Raw genomic sequence first — 16,118 nt, 5'->3', positions numbered from 1 at the left:
TCTTGGACGAGTATCGATCTCAAGGCAAACAAACAGGTAAAGAGATTATAAGCAGTATATTTATATGGATCACAGACCCAACACACAATATCACAAATACTTTCACCTTATTAAGAGCCCATATATGCCTTAGAACTCTCTGGAAAACAAGACATGTGAAATCTTTCCCACCTTAACTCTGCCATGACACAATTATAGGTGATCTTTTTTCATACATGCTATATGTGCATAGTTTTAGGAAGTTGTAGTCTGATGAAGGACTTATTAGTGTCACGGATTTGGGGTGAATGGGCTCAGTATGCAGAGATGTATACGGGCACAGTCACTGAATAAAAAAAAAAGTCTTTATTTTAGAAAGGTAAATGAATATGATGCAAGTCCCAATGCAAATATAAACAATAAGCAAAGCAATTCCTTCAATAATAAATAAGTCTTTAAGGAAAATAAAGTCCTTTTACCAAAGTTCCAGCACTTGATAAATGAAGAGAAACTTGACTGAAGCTGCATTTAAATTGCAGGAATTAAATCAAAGTTGGGACAGCGTTGCAGGGGTTAACCAAAATGGAATCAGCATTGCAGGGGTTAATCAAAGTAGAATCAGTGTTGCAGGCAGACAAGAGTTGATACAAGGGAATTCCACAGGTAAAGGCAATTAACACTACAGGAGCTGGCGCTGTACTCCAAGGGAGTATATACATATATACAACCTAGGAAATTCTTTTAACTTGGGGTGCCTTAGAAAAATATTGAAATATTAAGGGCGCCTTGAACCTAAAAAGTTTGTGAACCACTGCTTTAACCAGTGAGGAAGGGACTGGCCAATCCCTTTGAGATGTAACTGTCCTGGCTTCCACAGGCCTTCACTGCAGCCTCCTCGCAGCCTGAAGTGTTCAGCTTTAATTTAGGTATGGTGGGGCAAGGCTTGGCTGATTGGCAGAGAATGATCATCTTGCATTCTCTGCATGGCAGTTTTGGCTAAGAGGAGATAGGGAGCTGCACCCGGTGTACGCCAGGCAAGAAATAAAATTGTTACTAAACAGTGTGCAGCACCTACATTCAGCGTCTCCACGCTCTGCACGGAGGCACTAAAAATTCCTCATAGAGATGCATTTATTCATAACGAGATGCTGATTGGTGCAGTGCAGCGTTTTGCCACTCATACGTAATAGCTTGTTTCTGCTTTCCTAAAGTCTTGGATTAGCTGAGATAATCAATTTTGGTTATCTCAGCCAAGGTGGTGGAGCAAAAGCGGAAATAGTCGCGAGTGGACCTGAGTGGCGTTTGGAAAAAAAAAAAAAGTGTATGTTTCAGACCTTTTCATATGGTTCCTTTAGTAAATCACATAAAAAAAATAAAATAAAACGCATAAAATAAATTAAAATCTGGGACCAACATCAGAGGAAATAGACTTTTAAAGGTGGAATCTAATATTACATATCAAATTAGCCTGTTATCCCACTTAGTTATCCTCCCTTCACTGCAACTTTCTCCATTTGCATTAGTTTGTACATTATCCTTTAACTATATAGGACATCACAAAATGGTAATTACCCATAGATGGTACTGATAAATGCCATCAACTGGAATACCTAGTTATATCGTTACAAATCATATGCGCTCATAAATACATTTTTATGTTGGGTAACATGAAATACAATTTCATAAAACATTTGGGAAACACTAATCTTCAAGAATGTGAAGCTACCAACATGTTCGTGAACCACAGATATTTATTTATTCATAAAATATTTTACCAGTAAGGCTACATTAAGATTTCTCTGATCCACTGATAGAGAAAAGAATATAATATATATACATATATATTTATTTTTATTGAAAACAATGTGTAGTATAGGTAACTTATGTATATTTCAAATCTTTAGTTTTATTTCAACTTAACAATACATACATATTATCTGAAACATGACCTGGGTGATCTTATTCTGTAAATAGTATATATTGTTTAATCAAAATATAATAAAACCAACTTTAACTTGAAAGATTCCAGGTAGCGGGAAAGAAGTGGATAAAAAGGCTACCTCATTGTGCTTCCAGCTTTCTACTTTGGAATGTGGGTTACTTTGTTACGTTTCTATCCTTTTTTTCTTGAAAAAGAACAGGGCACATATAAAAGCACCATCAAACTTTCACAGGTTTGCATCATACAAACTTAATTGTGTGACAATCACAGAATTTTGATATTGGCGCTTGAAATGCAGAATGTTTTCTTATTCGGTCTTCATTTAATCACTTTGGATTGCTTAATCATCTTTATGTCTTTAACACTTAGGAATAATGCCCCATTCTTAAATTTTCCGACATGTCCTGTTGGTATAATTCCTCCTGAGTTTTTGACCTTTTTTGTTTTCCTGAATTTGAAAAATAAATAAATAAACATTTTACATAAAAACCAAGATTATAAAACATGCATAAAAAAAATAAACGTTAACTTTTAAAGCTAACTTTTTTCAATTTTTTTTTTTTTTTAGGACAGTGTTTCATAACCATGGCTAATTCTATGAATAAGACTCCGCAGGTAAATCCTGGATGGATTGAATAATTCGGGCGCAGATTAGAAGGCAATTCATTTATCAGTTGAAATGCACACAATTCTTAGCAACTTTGAAACTCACCTCTCTCCATGTCCCCGTTTCAGCTTTTTACTTGAAGCCTCAAGACTATTTTCCTAGATTACAGGACACACAGAAATCAATCTTATTAGAGACTATAACCTTATACAAATTAAGCAATATAATGTAAAACAAATATTACAAATAAGATTTCAAAATGTGCTTAAAAGTGCAATTTTGTCTCTTTACTCCCCTAACATTAATGAAAATAAATCTGAAAGAATTCTGAAGGATACACATTTAATTTATTATTATTTTTTCCCTCTACATTTTGCAAACCAGTTGGATCTTATAAGCTTGATGTTGGATACCATCAAAATTCAGCCAAAATGGTCCAGAGGGCTTCAGTAATAGTCTAAAGAAGATTCTCACAATTTGTTCAGGGCTAAATTTCTAAATAATTTCAAAATGAGTATAGAACTGCTCAGTGAGCAATGTTAATACATTAAATAAGGGGCATTGTGACAAACTGAGGTGGGGTTATTCAACTGATCTCACTGGGATATCAGCTTTAATCCTATTACATTCATGCAAATAAAATGCCTTAATAGGGCTCAAAGTTTCAATTTGACACTAGCCATTGGCAACTAAGAATTTATCCATGGCAATTAAAAACAAATTCACACTTGGGGATTATGCCATGGACTCTCTGTGCTTGTATTAGCAAGTACATTTTAAGGTCTAGCTTGAAATTTTAAGCCCTGGTGTTAATATGTCTCTGGATTTCAAAATACAGGGACATTTCTAGATATGATTAAATGCCCGAAAGCCTTTGATTTTAATGCCAGTCATTTTAGCGTAAAATTATTTGAACACTCAGAACTTTGTCACGCTATCAGGAGAAATGTGACTTATAAAAAGTATTTATTTGCCAATGTGAATTTCCACTGAGCAGGAATGTGTTTTCTCCATAACTTAAATGTAAGGCACAACTTAATACCCTTAATTCCCTTGTAGATTCTTGACAATTTCTGGATTATTAAGTCAGCCGGATAGCATGTATACAGCAACAGAAACATGTATGAAACTAACCATTCTACTATCTTCCTTCCTTGCTGCTCTTTTTTCTTGGTAGACTTTGTAATTTAAATATTCTCTCTTTGGTGGCTGGAAATAAGAAAACAAGAATTAGAATTTTCAATATGTAGATCTGCTTTAAAATATTAAGTGTCAGTAAATAAAAAAAAACTTGTGTTCTACACATATTTACATTTAGCTTGATTGCTGTTATGATTTCCTTTTTCGGTTTCCATTCCCCATGGCATCATGTCACTCACTTCCTACTATTCAACCCTTGCGAAGATTATATATTTTTCTCAAATACATATTAGCTTTCAGTACTTGTCATACCTAATAAACCGTGTACAGATGGTGTATTTATCAAAAATGCAATTTCAAGCTTCTGAGTAAAGTCTTGATATTTAAAGGATTACTCTGAGCATCAATATCACTACAGTCTGCTGTAGTGGTTAGGTTACCAGTAATACTCTGGTAACGTTCCCTTGCAATGGTTTGGCTCTTAACTGGGTTCCGCCAGGGTGCCAAGCCTCAGAGGCGGTTTAATGACACACAGCTTCTGCAGAGCTGCAAAAGTCAGATGCTGATGGAGATTTTTCCAGTTTGGCTATTTTAGCCTCAAATTTGGAATTCTGTTGGAATTCCTGACAATTCAAACAGTGTTTATTCATGTATGATTGTATTACACATAAAAATCACTTTAATAACAAACAAGGTCACATTGTCTCACCTTAGCTCCCAACATAATTGCTCTCTCTTTTTCAAAAAGTCTTTGTTTTTCCTTCTTGTATCCTGTGATTCCAAACTTGTGAACTTCCAAGCGTGCCTAGGCAAAATAAATAAATATACACACACACACAATTTACAGGAAGAAAAAAAAGGTTTATTTATAATCATAATAAATACCTACACATTAACAAAGCCCTATAGTTAAAACGTGAAGGCACTCAACATTCAAATGTTTTTATGCATAAAATTACTAGTGGAGAATTTTTTAAACTTATCTGTGCCTTTTATTTTTAAAAGAAACAAGCAACCATTAACATGACGATACAGAAAACAAACTAGATACTTTTATATTCAAACCAACTGTACTATAGAGAAGATATTTTTTTTTCTAAAGTATTAATGGTTATATTCTAGCATCAGTTGGGTGTCTAACTAGCCAATTAGCTGAAACCTAATTGGTCCTATTAATTCTCTGGGATGTAAAACTCACTGCAAAGAGGTTTAGCAAGTCAAAACAGAGGGGAAAAAAATATACACAATAAATATAGAACCCTAGAAACAAAGACACATGACAAAGAACATACCTTTTCCAAGTTAAACATGTGTTTGGTTTCATCTGCATCTTTCTCCTCTAAGCTGGTCTACAAAAGGAAAAAAAATCCATTATTTTATTAAAGAAGCTGTAAACAGACTTATTTCCAAAGAAAGAAGACTCAATCGTTTGTGTTTATCTTGTGTGACAGAACTTTAAGACAGTAATTTTACCAGAAGAAAGTAAAATATAGATACACATGTGAAAAGTTACAGGGGTGTGTGTGTTACTTGCCCACTGACTGAAATAACAGATTGTCTGTATATATAGAATATATATTTTTGGGCTGCTCAAAATCATCACATTTTGATTAGAATGTTGTTACCTCAGTACCCTCCTGTGGCTCAACATTACTTTCTACTTTGGCTTTTTTCTTTTTTCGATAACTACTGAAAGTCACCACTTCAACATTGGGTTCCCCTTGCTCAGAACAAGAGACCCCATTAGGTTCCGCAGATGGTGTATCTGTAAGATCAATCTTATCACGTAGCTCATCCTTAATGCTTTTAAAAAACATTAATGCATTCTTTGTCTTGCTTTTGGAGTGTGATTTGGATGATGCAAGACATTCATTAAGTTCACCGACATTTCCACCATCATCTGGCTTTTTCAAGGAATTATGTTTTTGAGTAGCAGCAACTCTCTTTGTTTTTGTCTTGTCTCTGTGTACAAAATTATCACCTGCGAATATAAATAAAACAAAAACATATTTACACATACACGCAAAAAAATATAATAAAAATAAAATCACATTTATGGAAATATTTAAAAAAACACACAGAAGGAAAAAAACAAACCCCAAAACAAAACATACTAAATGTGTGTACATGCAAACAATACTTATAGAAGTTTTCTAAAATTTCTGTAACCTATATGGCAAACAAAAACAAATTAAAGCAATATTGGGTATGTGTCATTTATAGAGAGGTGTTCTGTAGTTGCTGTAATATTTCAAATGTTCTGTTCTATTATATGTGAGGTGTTATGAGACATAAACCACTATGCCAACTATTGAGTGAAGGGGGAGCAGGAAAATATCATACGGGTGTCAGTGGGTGTATGTGTATCTGAGAGTTTGTGTGTCTGTCAGGAAGTGTGCATCTCAGTGTGTTTATCTGTCAATAGATATGTTGTTTAACCCCTTAAGGACTGAGGCAGTTGTACAAGTTGTGATAAAACAAAACGTTAACAACACCTTGAATTTGTGCTCTGTCTGTTCATCTCTTTCATTTTATGTGCACCCACACGTCCCATATATCAGTTTGTTCAGGAGAAACAGGGCTTTCATGTCAGATCAAATATTTGTATATTAAGCATAATTTAATATAAATACAATATAAAAAAATTTAGAAATTAAGAAAACAGTTTTTTAGTTTTGCATGGCATTTTAACTGTGAATGTCACAATACTGTTAGCCTGCAATAAAGTACACTTATTTGTATTCAGCGATGTCTCACGAGTAAAACAGTACACCCAATGTACAGGTTGTATGGTGTTTTGGAAAGTTACAGGGTCAAATATAGCACATTACATTTTTCAGTTTATACACATTGACATTTGCCAGACTGGTTATGTTGCCTTTCAGACCGTATGGTAGCCCAAGAATGAAAATTACCCCCATTATGGCATACCATTCGCAAAAGTAGACAACCCAAGGTATTACAAATGGGGTATGTCCAGTCGCTTTTAGTAGCCACTTAGTCACAAACACTGGCCAAAGTTAACGTTCATATTTGTTGTGTGTGAAAAATGCTAAATAAAAAACTACATTGAACGCTAACACACACACACACACACACACACTCTGCATTCATTATAAACACACTACATTCACTATACACACACTGCATTCAAAAAAAAAAAAAATCAGTATCGGTCGATCCCTACTAAGGACGGCTGGGACGTTCTATGCCACCCGCCGGCGTTTAGGAGCGCCCCAAAAAGGATGGCATAGAATGCCCGCCGTCCTTAGGTGGTTAAACATTGTTTGTGCCAATATTAGTTAGAGTGTGTGTCAATTTACAGGCATCAGTTAGGATGTGTTTGTGTCAGTGAAAGTGTGTGTTGGTTGAATAGTGTCAATGGGTGCATGAAAAATATATACCGTATATACTCGAGTATAAGCCGACCCGAATATAAGCCGAGGCCCCTAATTTTATCCCAAAAAACTGGGAAAACTTATTGACTCGAGTATAAGACTAGGGTGGGAAATGCAGCAGCTACTGGTAAATTTCTAAATAAAATTAGATCCTAAAAAAAATATATTAATTGAATATTTATTTACAGTGTGTGTATAATGAATGCAGTGTGTGCGTATGTGTGTGTGTATGAGTGCAGCGTGTGTGTATGAGTGCAGTGTGTGCATGAATGCAGTGTGTGTGTGTGTATGAATGCAGTGTGTGTGTGTGTGAATGCAGTGTGTGCAGGGCCGGTGCAAGGATATTTGCCGCCGTAGGCAAAAACATTTTTGCCGCCCCCTCCCCCCCCATATGTCCTGACTTCCCCTCCTCCTCCCTCAGTGGTCCTTACCTCCCCACCCCCGTGTTCCTTCACCCCCCCCCCCCCAGTGGTCCTGACTCACCCCTCCCCTAGTGGTCCTTACCCTCCCCTCCCCTCCCATAGTGGTCCTTATCCCACCCCTCCCTCTCATAGTGGTCCTTATCCCCCTTCTCCCTCCCATAGTGTTCCTTATCCCCCCCCATCCCTCCCATAGTGGTCCATATACCCCCCCCCCTCCCTCCCATAGTGGTCCTTATCCCACCCCCTCCCTCCCATAGTGGTCCTTATACCCCCCTCCCTCCCATAGTGGTCCTTATACCCCCCTCCCTCCAATAGTGGTCCTTATCCCCCCCCTCCCTCCCATAGTGGTCCTTATACCCCCCTCCCTCCCATAGTGGTCCTTATACCCCCCTCCCTCCCATAGTGGTCCTTATCCCACCCCCTCCCATAGTGGTCCTTATACCCCCCTCCCTCCCATAGTGGTCCTTATACCCCCCTCCCTCCCATATTGGTCCTTATCCCCCCCTCCCTCCCATAGTGGTCCTTATACCCCCCTCCCTCCCATAGTGGTCCTTATACCCCCCCTCCCTCCCATAGTGGTCCTTATACCCCCCTCCCTCCCATAGTGGTCCTTATCCCCCCCCTCCCTTCCATAGCGGTCCTTATCCCCCCCCTCCCTCCCATAGCGGTCCTTATACCCCCCCCTCCCATAGTGGTCCTTATACCCCTTTTTTTTTTTAATTATTAATTTTTTTTATTATTATTATTTTTTTATTATTATTTATTTTATTTATATATTTTTTTTTCGTCCCCCCTCCCTGCTTGATATATGGCAGGGAGGGGGGCTCTCCTTCCCTGGTGGTCCAGTGGCAGTTCAGTGGGGGGAGAGGGGGGCTGGCAGAGCTGTAACTTACCGTATATACTCGAGTATAAGCCGACCCGAATATAAGCCGAGGCCCCTAATTTTATCCCAAAAAACTGGGAAAACTTATTGACTCGAGTATAAGACTAGGGTGGGAAATGCAGCAGCTACTGGTAAATTTCTAAATAAAATTAGATCCTAAAAAAAATATATTAATTGAATATTTATTTACAGTGTGTGTATAATGAATGCAGTGTGTGCGTATGTGTGTGTGTATGAGTGCAGCGTGTGTGTATGAATGCAGTGTGTGTATGAGTGCAGTGTGTGTGTGCATGAATGCAGTGTGTGTGTGCATGAATGCAGTGTGTGAATGCAGTGTGTGCAGGGCCGGTGCAAGGATATTTGCCGCCGTAGGCAAAAAAAATTTTGCCGCCCCTCCCCCCCCCCCCATATGTCCTGACTTCCCCTCCTCCTCCCTCAGTGGTCCTTACCTCCCCACCCCCGTGTTCCTTCACTCCCCCCCCCCCAGTGGTCCTGACTCACCCCTCCCCTAGTGGTCCTTACCCTCCCCTCCCCTAGTGGTCCTTACTTCCCCCTCCCCTCCCATAGTGGTCCTTATCCCACCCCCTCCCTCTCATAGTGGTCCTTATCCCCCTTCTCCCTCCCATAGTGTTCCTTATCCCCCCCATCCCTCCCATAGTGGTCCATATACCCCCCCCCCCCTCCCTCCCATAATGGTCCTTATACCCCCCCTCCCTTCCATAGTGGTCCTTATCCCACCCCCTCCCATAGTGGTCCTTATACCCCCCCTCCCTCCCATAGTGGTCCTTATACCCCCCTCCCTCCAATAGTGGTCCTTATCCCCCCCCTCCCTCCCATAGTGGTCCTTATCCCCCCCCCTCCCTCCCATAGTGGTCCTTATCCCCCCTCCCTCCCATAGTGGTCCTTATACCCCCCTCCCTCCCATAGTGGTCCTTATCCCCCCCTCCCTCCCATAGTGGTCCTTATACCCCCCCTCCCTCCCATAGTGGTCCTTATACCCCCCCTCCCTCCCATAGTGGTCCTTATCCCCCCCTCCCTCCCATAGTGGTCCTTATCCCCCCCTCCCTCCCATAGTGGTCCTTATACCCCCCCTCCCTCCCATAGTGGTCCTTACCCCCCCCCCTCCCTCCCATAGTGGTCCTTATACCCCCCCCTCCCTCCCATAGCGGTCCTTATACCCCCCTCCCTCCCATAGTGGTCCTTAACCCACCCCCTCCCTCCCATAGTGGTCCTTATACCCCCGCCCTCCCATAGTGGTCCTTATACCCCTTTTTTTTATTATTAATTTTTTTTTTATTATTTTATTTATTTTTATTTATATTTTTTTTTTTCGTCCCCCCTCCCTGCTTGATATATGGCAGGGAGGGGGGCTCTCCTTTCCTGGTGGTCCAGTGGCAGTTCAGTGGGGGGGAGAGGGGGGCTGGCAGAGCTGTACTTACCTTTCCTGCAGCTCCTGTCAGCTCTCTCCTCCTCTGCGCCGTCCGTTCTGCTCTTCTGTCAGCTCACAGTGTAAGTCTCGCGAGAGCCGCGGCTCTCGCGAGACTTACACTGGGAGCTGACCGAGGTGCTGAACGGACGGCGCGGAGGAGGAGAGAGCTGACAGGAGCTGCAGGAAAGGTAAGTACAGCTCTGCCAGCCCCCCTCTCCCCCCAGTCTGTATTATGGCAATGCAAATTGCCATAATACAGACTCTGACTCGAGTATAAGCCGAGTTGGGGTTTTTCAGCCCAAAAAATGGGCTGAAAAACTCTGCTTATACTCGAGTATATACGGTACCTGTTCTGCAGCTCCTGTCAGCTCTCTCCTCCTCTGCGCCGTCCGTGCAGCTCCTTCTATCAGCTCACACTGTAAGTCTCGCGAGAGCCGCGGCTCTCGCGAGACTTACACTGGGAGCTGACCGAGGTGCTGAACGGACGGCGCAGAGGAGGAGAGAGCTGACAGGAGCTGCAGAACAGGTAAGTTACAGCTCTGCCAGCCCCCCTCTCCCCCCAGTCTGTATTATGGCAATGCAAATTGCCATAATACAGACCTTGACTCGAGTATAAGCCGAGTTGGGGTTTTTCAGCCCAAAAAATGGGCTGAAAAACTCGGCTTATACTCGAGTATATACGGTACTTAAAAAGGACACTCCACTGCCCCAAAACAAAATAATTGTTTAGGAGATATACCCCAGATGAACACTTGCATGCATTGAATTATGTTTTTTTTTTTCCATTGAGGTATATCTAAAACCAGCTTGCAGAAGTTGCAGTTTTGCCTTTGCACTACCTCCCCATCTAACCTGCTCAGACTTTCTGTGGCTGTCCAATTACAGACTTCATAATGCAGCTCAATGAGAATTATTTTCCAAAGCAGGTGCTCTGGGCAATTGCTGCCTCTTTAGTTTAGCTCCATTAAGCTAACCAAATTAGGAAGTAACAGGACCAGTTGTCTGTGTGGATGTAATCAGGTTAGTTTATAAAAGTGTCAATTTCCATTGAAATCTGCATTTTTTGCAAAATGAAATGAATAGAACACACTCTTCACACAAAGTTTTCCAGCAAACTAAAGTGCTTCGGGGGTCTGGAGTGTCCCTTTAATGAATTATTTTCACTCAATTCATTTGATTTATAGTAATATGCATATATGTGTGTGCATGTATATATATATATATTTGTCCTTTCACACAGTATATATAAATATGCATGTATTATTAAAAGGACCACTATAGGCACCCAGACCACTTCAGCTCAATTAAGTGGTCTGGGTGACAGGTCCATCTAGTGTTAAAGGGACTCTCCCGTGCCAGGATAACAATCCGTATTTATGGCACTGCAGGTCCCCTCTCCCTCCCACCTCCCATCCCCAGTTGCTGAAGGGGTGAAAACCCCTTCAGTCACTTACCAAAGGCAGCGACGATGTCCCTCGTCGCTGCTTCTTTTTATTGCAGTTTGTTTTCCTGGCATTATAGTGGTCCTTTAATAAAATGTGTATTATATTAAATTGTATATAACAAATGTATATTACATTCTATTTATACATGCCATATTTTGAGTCAGTCCTATTGCTCCCTGTCACTGTGGCAGGTTCATGTTGACAGAGAATAGGATTCACTGCAGCCAGCATGTTAGTGTTAGCATGGGGAACTACACTCAAACTCATATACAATCGCACTCAGCCAGTCACACACACACACACACACACACACACACACACACACACACACACACACACACACACTCAGCCAAGTAACACAATTAAACTTAGCCAAGCCTCACACACTTTCCATTCAGGTGTATTGCTTAGGGGTAGTAGGTAAGGAGGGGCAGTGAGGGGGACCTTCTTTGATTATTAAAAGAACACTAAAGTCACCCAGACCACTTCAGCTCAATGAAGTGGTCTGGATGCCAGGTCCGCCAGGTTTTAATCCTTCAGATGTAAACATGCTTACATTGCAGGGTTAATCCAGCCTCTAGTGGCTGTCTTCCTGACACAGTTGTCAACTGTTGTCCTGTTTGAACATATATGTGAAAAATAAAACTGGAGTAAAACAGCCAGAACACTTAAGCTCATTGAAGTAGTCTGAGTGACCTGTCCCTGTCAGTTTAACCCTGCAATGGTAATTATTGCAGTTATTTAGAAACTGCAATAATTCCACCACTAGTGGCTGTGTACCAGACAGCCACAAAGGCGCATCAAAGTCGCTGGGCGACTTTTGGGGTTTTTCAGCTAAAACCCCATAGGAAAGCATTGATCCAATGCTTTCCTATAGGGATGTCCTAATGCGAGCGCGTCGCTTGCCACACATGTTCATTAGGTCCCTGAATCAGGTAAGTGACAAAAAAAAAAAGAAAGAAAAAAAAAGTTTTTTTTTATCCATTTCTGCAATGTGGGTGGGAGCCTTATAGTGCTCGGGATCCAACTTTGTATTCCTAGACGAAAGTTTCCCTTTAATGCCAAAGTTTGGACTTCCTCAAGAGCATCTCGGGATGTATTGTATTTTTCTTATCCACTGAACTTTGTCCAGCAGAGGATTGTGGGAGGACAGATTTATCCCCCAAGATCAGTTCCACACATCACTTAGGATAATCTGATAATATACTGTATACTATATTGTGACTGCTATCAGTTTTACACAGCACAGTTCACTGAACTGGAGTAAATACAGCTCATTTAATGAACTAACCCTCCAATGTAAGTGTATACAGTATCCGAGCATATTCTATACAATGCTACAACTCACCGAAATCATACAGATCACTAAGCAGGGAGTTTAACTGGTCCTGGACCTCGACGTATCCCTGTGCATCTTCCATACTGGAAAGATTCAGGATTCAACAGCAGCAATCTGAAGAAAAAAACGTGTGTATGCTATTAGGTTGATGTGAGAGCGTTCAACCACGTGTTACTTTGGACTATGCGGCTTCCGTAAACAGTGACCGGAAATAGATTATAACCCGAGTCAATCCCTCTCAGGCTTCCGTAGCTGTCAAACATGAGCTCCCTACTGTCAGTATCGGGGATCTCCGCCTCTTCCTGTGTTCCTATAGAAAACTTAGCCGAGCTCGTGTGTGGCTGCATGCTACCTAGCAGGTTATGCCTGTTATAGGTAACTCCTAGTGGAAGGCGGGAAGCGGTGTCAGAGGAGATGGCTGGAGCCATGGGTACAATGTATTTAGTAAGTTGACATATTGCAGGATCTTCATGAGGAGTATACCATGTGTGCCTGTATTGCCGGGCGACAGCTTGTGATCCCACTGCACAGTTATATTGTAAACACATGGTTATTTTACAATAAGGAATCAAATGACAGTCTATGTTAATATCCTATTTGCATGCAGCATGGCATTGTGTTCAGAGTTTCTGAGATTTGTGTAAACGCTCTCTCCCCTCTCAGTTAAGAATAGTTTCGGACAATAACATTTTTACAAATGTTCTCTCATCTGCTGTCATGGTATAGCTATAACGCCATTAATCAAATTGGTTTCTAGATATAATAATGATGATGATAATAATACTAGAGCAAAATTATTTGTTAAGAAACTAAACACCAGAACTACTGCATAACTACTCTTAATGTATGCAAATATACTTCCTTGTCGCCTCTGCAATGCAAACACTCAATTTTCTGTGAAAAGTAAGTGTTTACATTGTGGTCTAAGACCACCTCTAGAGGATGTCACCCCGGAGTGGTAAAAATGCTTCCTGGAGTGGTCCTGCAATCTTTTACAGAGCTGACGTGTGGCGTCTTCACACTGTGCATGATGACTCCAAACATTCCCCATAGGGACGTATCTCTATACGGATATTGAATGATGCAGTGTGGAGATTGCTGAGAACGCGCACAAGCCGCTATGGGGAAGCATTAGATTTGCTGAGATCATCTGTAGTGATGATCTCAGCCAAGGGAGGAGCAGTGGTCGGGGGTACTAAAGGTAAGCGTAACTTTTTATTTAACTATTTAAGTGTGTGTGGGGAGTTATTGATCTATACATGTTTGTGTTTGTGTTTCTAACAATAGAGTGTTCCTTTAAATGGGCACTCTTGGCAACGTAAATGCTAGAGCTGACCACTCAGTAAAGATGCATGCATTTTAAAAAGCTAAATCTATATTTAGAGGGTTACTCCAACCTGCATGACCACATAAATGATAGATGTATATCTTTTCTGCTAGTATACCTTTTAAGTAGAATTTTTTTTTTACATTTCAATGTGTTCAACTTTTTTGATTATTATTAATGAAGTTGATAAACTTCAGTTTGCACTATTTTGATTCACAGCAAAATGACTTTAGAAGCAAGAAAAGAGAAGTCTTTGAAGATATACTAGAGGAGCGCCGGCAGTCCAGTGATCTATGTTATGCTATGAAATGTTACACACCAGTGATCTACAAGAATCTTACCCCTTGTAAGCCAAGTGCCATAAAATCTATTGTCTTGGCATCCAGTCAGCTGCAATATGTTATCAAACAGGTGAGTTAAAAAAAATAATATATTTTTAAATTGATTTGCATAGATGACCAAAAGTTGTCTAAGAAGTCAGAAGTCCCTCTAGTGGCTGTCTGGTAGATGGCCACTAGAGGATGACTTAACCCTGCAAGGTAAATATTGCAGTTAAAAAAAAATGCTATAATTACACTTGCAGGGTTAATGGTGATGGGAGTTGGCACCCAGACCACTTCAATGAGCTGAAGTGGCCTGGGTGCCGACTGGGTCCCTTTAATTCTGTAAAAATAGAAGTGAACCTATCGTAATGGGGGGTGTATTGATATAGTGGCTTAAAAGAATACTATAGTGCCAGGAATACAAAGCAGTATTCCTGGAATTATAGCTCCCACTGACCCCCGCCCCCCCCAGTCAGTGTATAAAGGATTAAAACTTACTTTACTTACGTGATCCCATGCTGATGTCCTTTGGCTCCACCTCCTCCTTTGTCAAGCACGCGCATTAGAGCTCCCCATAGTAAAGCATTGAATCAATGCTTTCCTATGGGGAAAATATCTGACACTGCATGTCCGAATGCAGACTGAGAAGATGTCCAGCATCAGTTACCGGACCAAAGATCCGTTAGTATCCAGGAAGCGCCTCAAGTGGCTGTCTGGGAGACAGCAACTGGAAGCAGACTTAGTGCTGCAATGTAAACATTGCAGTTTCTCTGGAACTGCATTGTTTTACATTGCAGCACAAAGTGCAATAAGGGCACTGCGCCCAGACCACTTCAATTAGCTGAAGTGGTCTGGGTGCCTATAATGTCCCTTTATAGTAATTAAATATAAAATGTATGTATTAGACTTCACTTTAAGAGGGGCAACTGTTTTAGTTTTTGTTTTCTAATTCATTCTAAAGTTGTAGAAGTATAGAATGAATGACAAAGTGGGAGAAAACAATGTAACAAAGCTTACATTAAAATTATATATCAGAGGGATGCAGCTCTTTTTTATGATCTGAAACCAAACACATGGATCAAAACTGGGCTTTTTATTGTAATACTTTTCTTTTTTTAAATTTAACACTTTGAAGAAAATAACATTTTACAGTTTTTGTTTTTATCTTACTTTGAAAAATAAATACACATATAGGAATATAGGAACCCAGTTCCTATGGACTCCAGGCACCATATATACTTCAGTCAGTTGAAAGGGTTATGATTGCCTACATTGTTCATTTTAATCTTGTTTTTTTTTTTTTTTTTTTTAATAATTAATATACAGCCAGCTATAAAGGAAGTTTAATCCATATGTAGTATATGTCTGTAACAACTGTATTGCTGCCTTTTAGATATCTTTGGAATCTGGCGAGTCTTCTGAAATTATCCAAGAGCAGGCTGCTGAAATCCTTGATGAAATGGCTCACAATTTACATATGGGAGCCATAAGACTGTTTGCCATGAGCTTGAGCAAGATCTTTAAACGGCTTTTCCAGAAAGTGTGTGTGAATGAAGAAGGTATACATAGAGTAAGTATTAGCCACACTGAAATATTGGCAGCCCTAGATAATGATTTAATTAGAGCACACCTAGTCTGAGTATGGTTACCATATTGACAATATGCTGGAACAGTTTATATAAAGTGGCTCTGTCACCAAATTCTGCCCCATAGACCAGCCAATGTATCCCCTCTTTCGAGCCCTTCTGACCCCTCCTGACCCCTCCCAACGTTTAGCGACCCTGGTACCAGTGCTACTTACTTTTTCTGTGGCTTCTTTCTCGGTGCTTCTATCTTAGCGTTTCCAAGATGGCAGCTGCCGGAAATCCTTGCATCTGTCTTTCC

The 16,118-nt window shown here is 40.5% G+C and overlaps 2 protein-coding genes across 3 annotated transcripts in view; one reads left to right on the top strand and one right to left on the bottom strand.

The window, feature by feature from the left end:
- Positions 1–1,934: 1,934 nt before the first annotated feature.
- On the bottom strand, positions 1,935–12,684 carry C2H1orf131 (chromosome 2 C1orf131 homolog). Its single transcript, XM_063441238.1, has 7 exons — positions 12,594–12,684; positions 5,294–5,649; positions 4,961–5,017; positions 4,378–4,473; positions 3,663–3,737; positions 2,634–2,686; positions 1,935–2,369 (listed from the first exon to the last, which is right to left on the bottom strand). The coding sequence occupies exons 1-7, from the start codon at positions 12,664–12,666 to the stop codon at positions 2,240–2,242; spliced, it is 840 nt and encodes a 279-aa protein (XP_063297308.1). The 5' UTR covers positions 12,667–12,684; the 3' UTR covers positions 1,935–2,239.
- Positions 12,685–12,844: 160 nt separating this feature from the next.
- The window catches only part of GNPAT (glyceronephosphate O-acyltransferase), a 61,263-nt gene continuing 57,989 nt past the window's right edge, over positions 12,845–16,118 (top strand). For both annotated transcript variants that reach the window (XM_063443363.1, XM_063443362.1), the window contains exons 1-3: positions 12,845–13,028; positions 14,131–14,322; positions 15,628–15,804. In XM_063443363.1, coding sequence (XP_063299433.1) covers positions 12,999–13,028; positions 14,131–14,322; positions 15,628–15,804 — 399 coding nt within the window. In that variant the 5' untranslated portion in view covers positions 12,845–12,998. The remainder of the gene's footprint in view (positions 13,029–14,130; positions 14,323–15,627; positions 15,805–16,118) is intronic.

This window comes from Pelobates fuscus, chromosome 2 (genome assembly GCF_036172605.1).
Source record: "Pelobates fuscus isolate aPelFus1 chromosome 2, aPelFus1.pri, whole genome shotgun sequence".
Lineage (NCBI taxonomy): Eukaryota > Metazoa > Chordata > Amphibia > Anura > Pelobatidae > Pelobates > Pelobates fuscus.
Note: the sequence above shows the minus strand (reverse complement) of the source record. Positions and strands in the feature narration are given on the sequence as shown.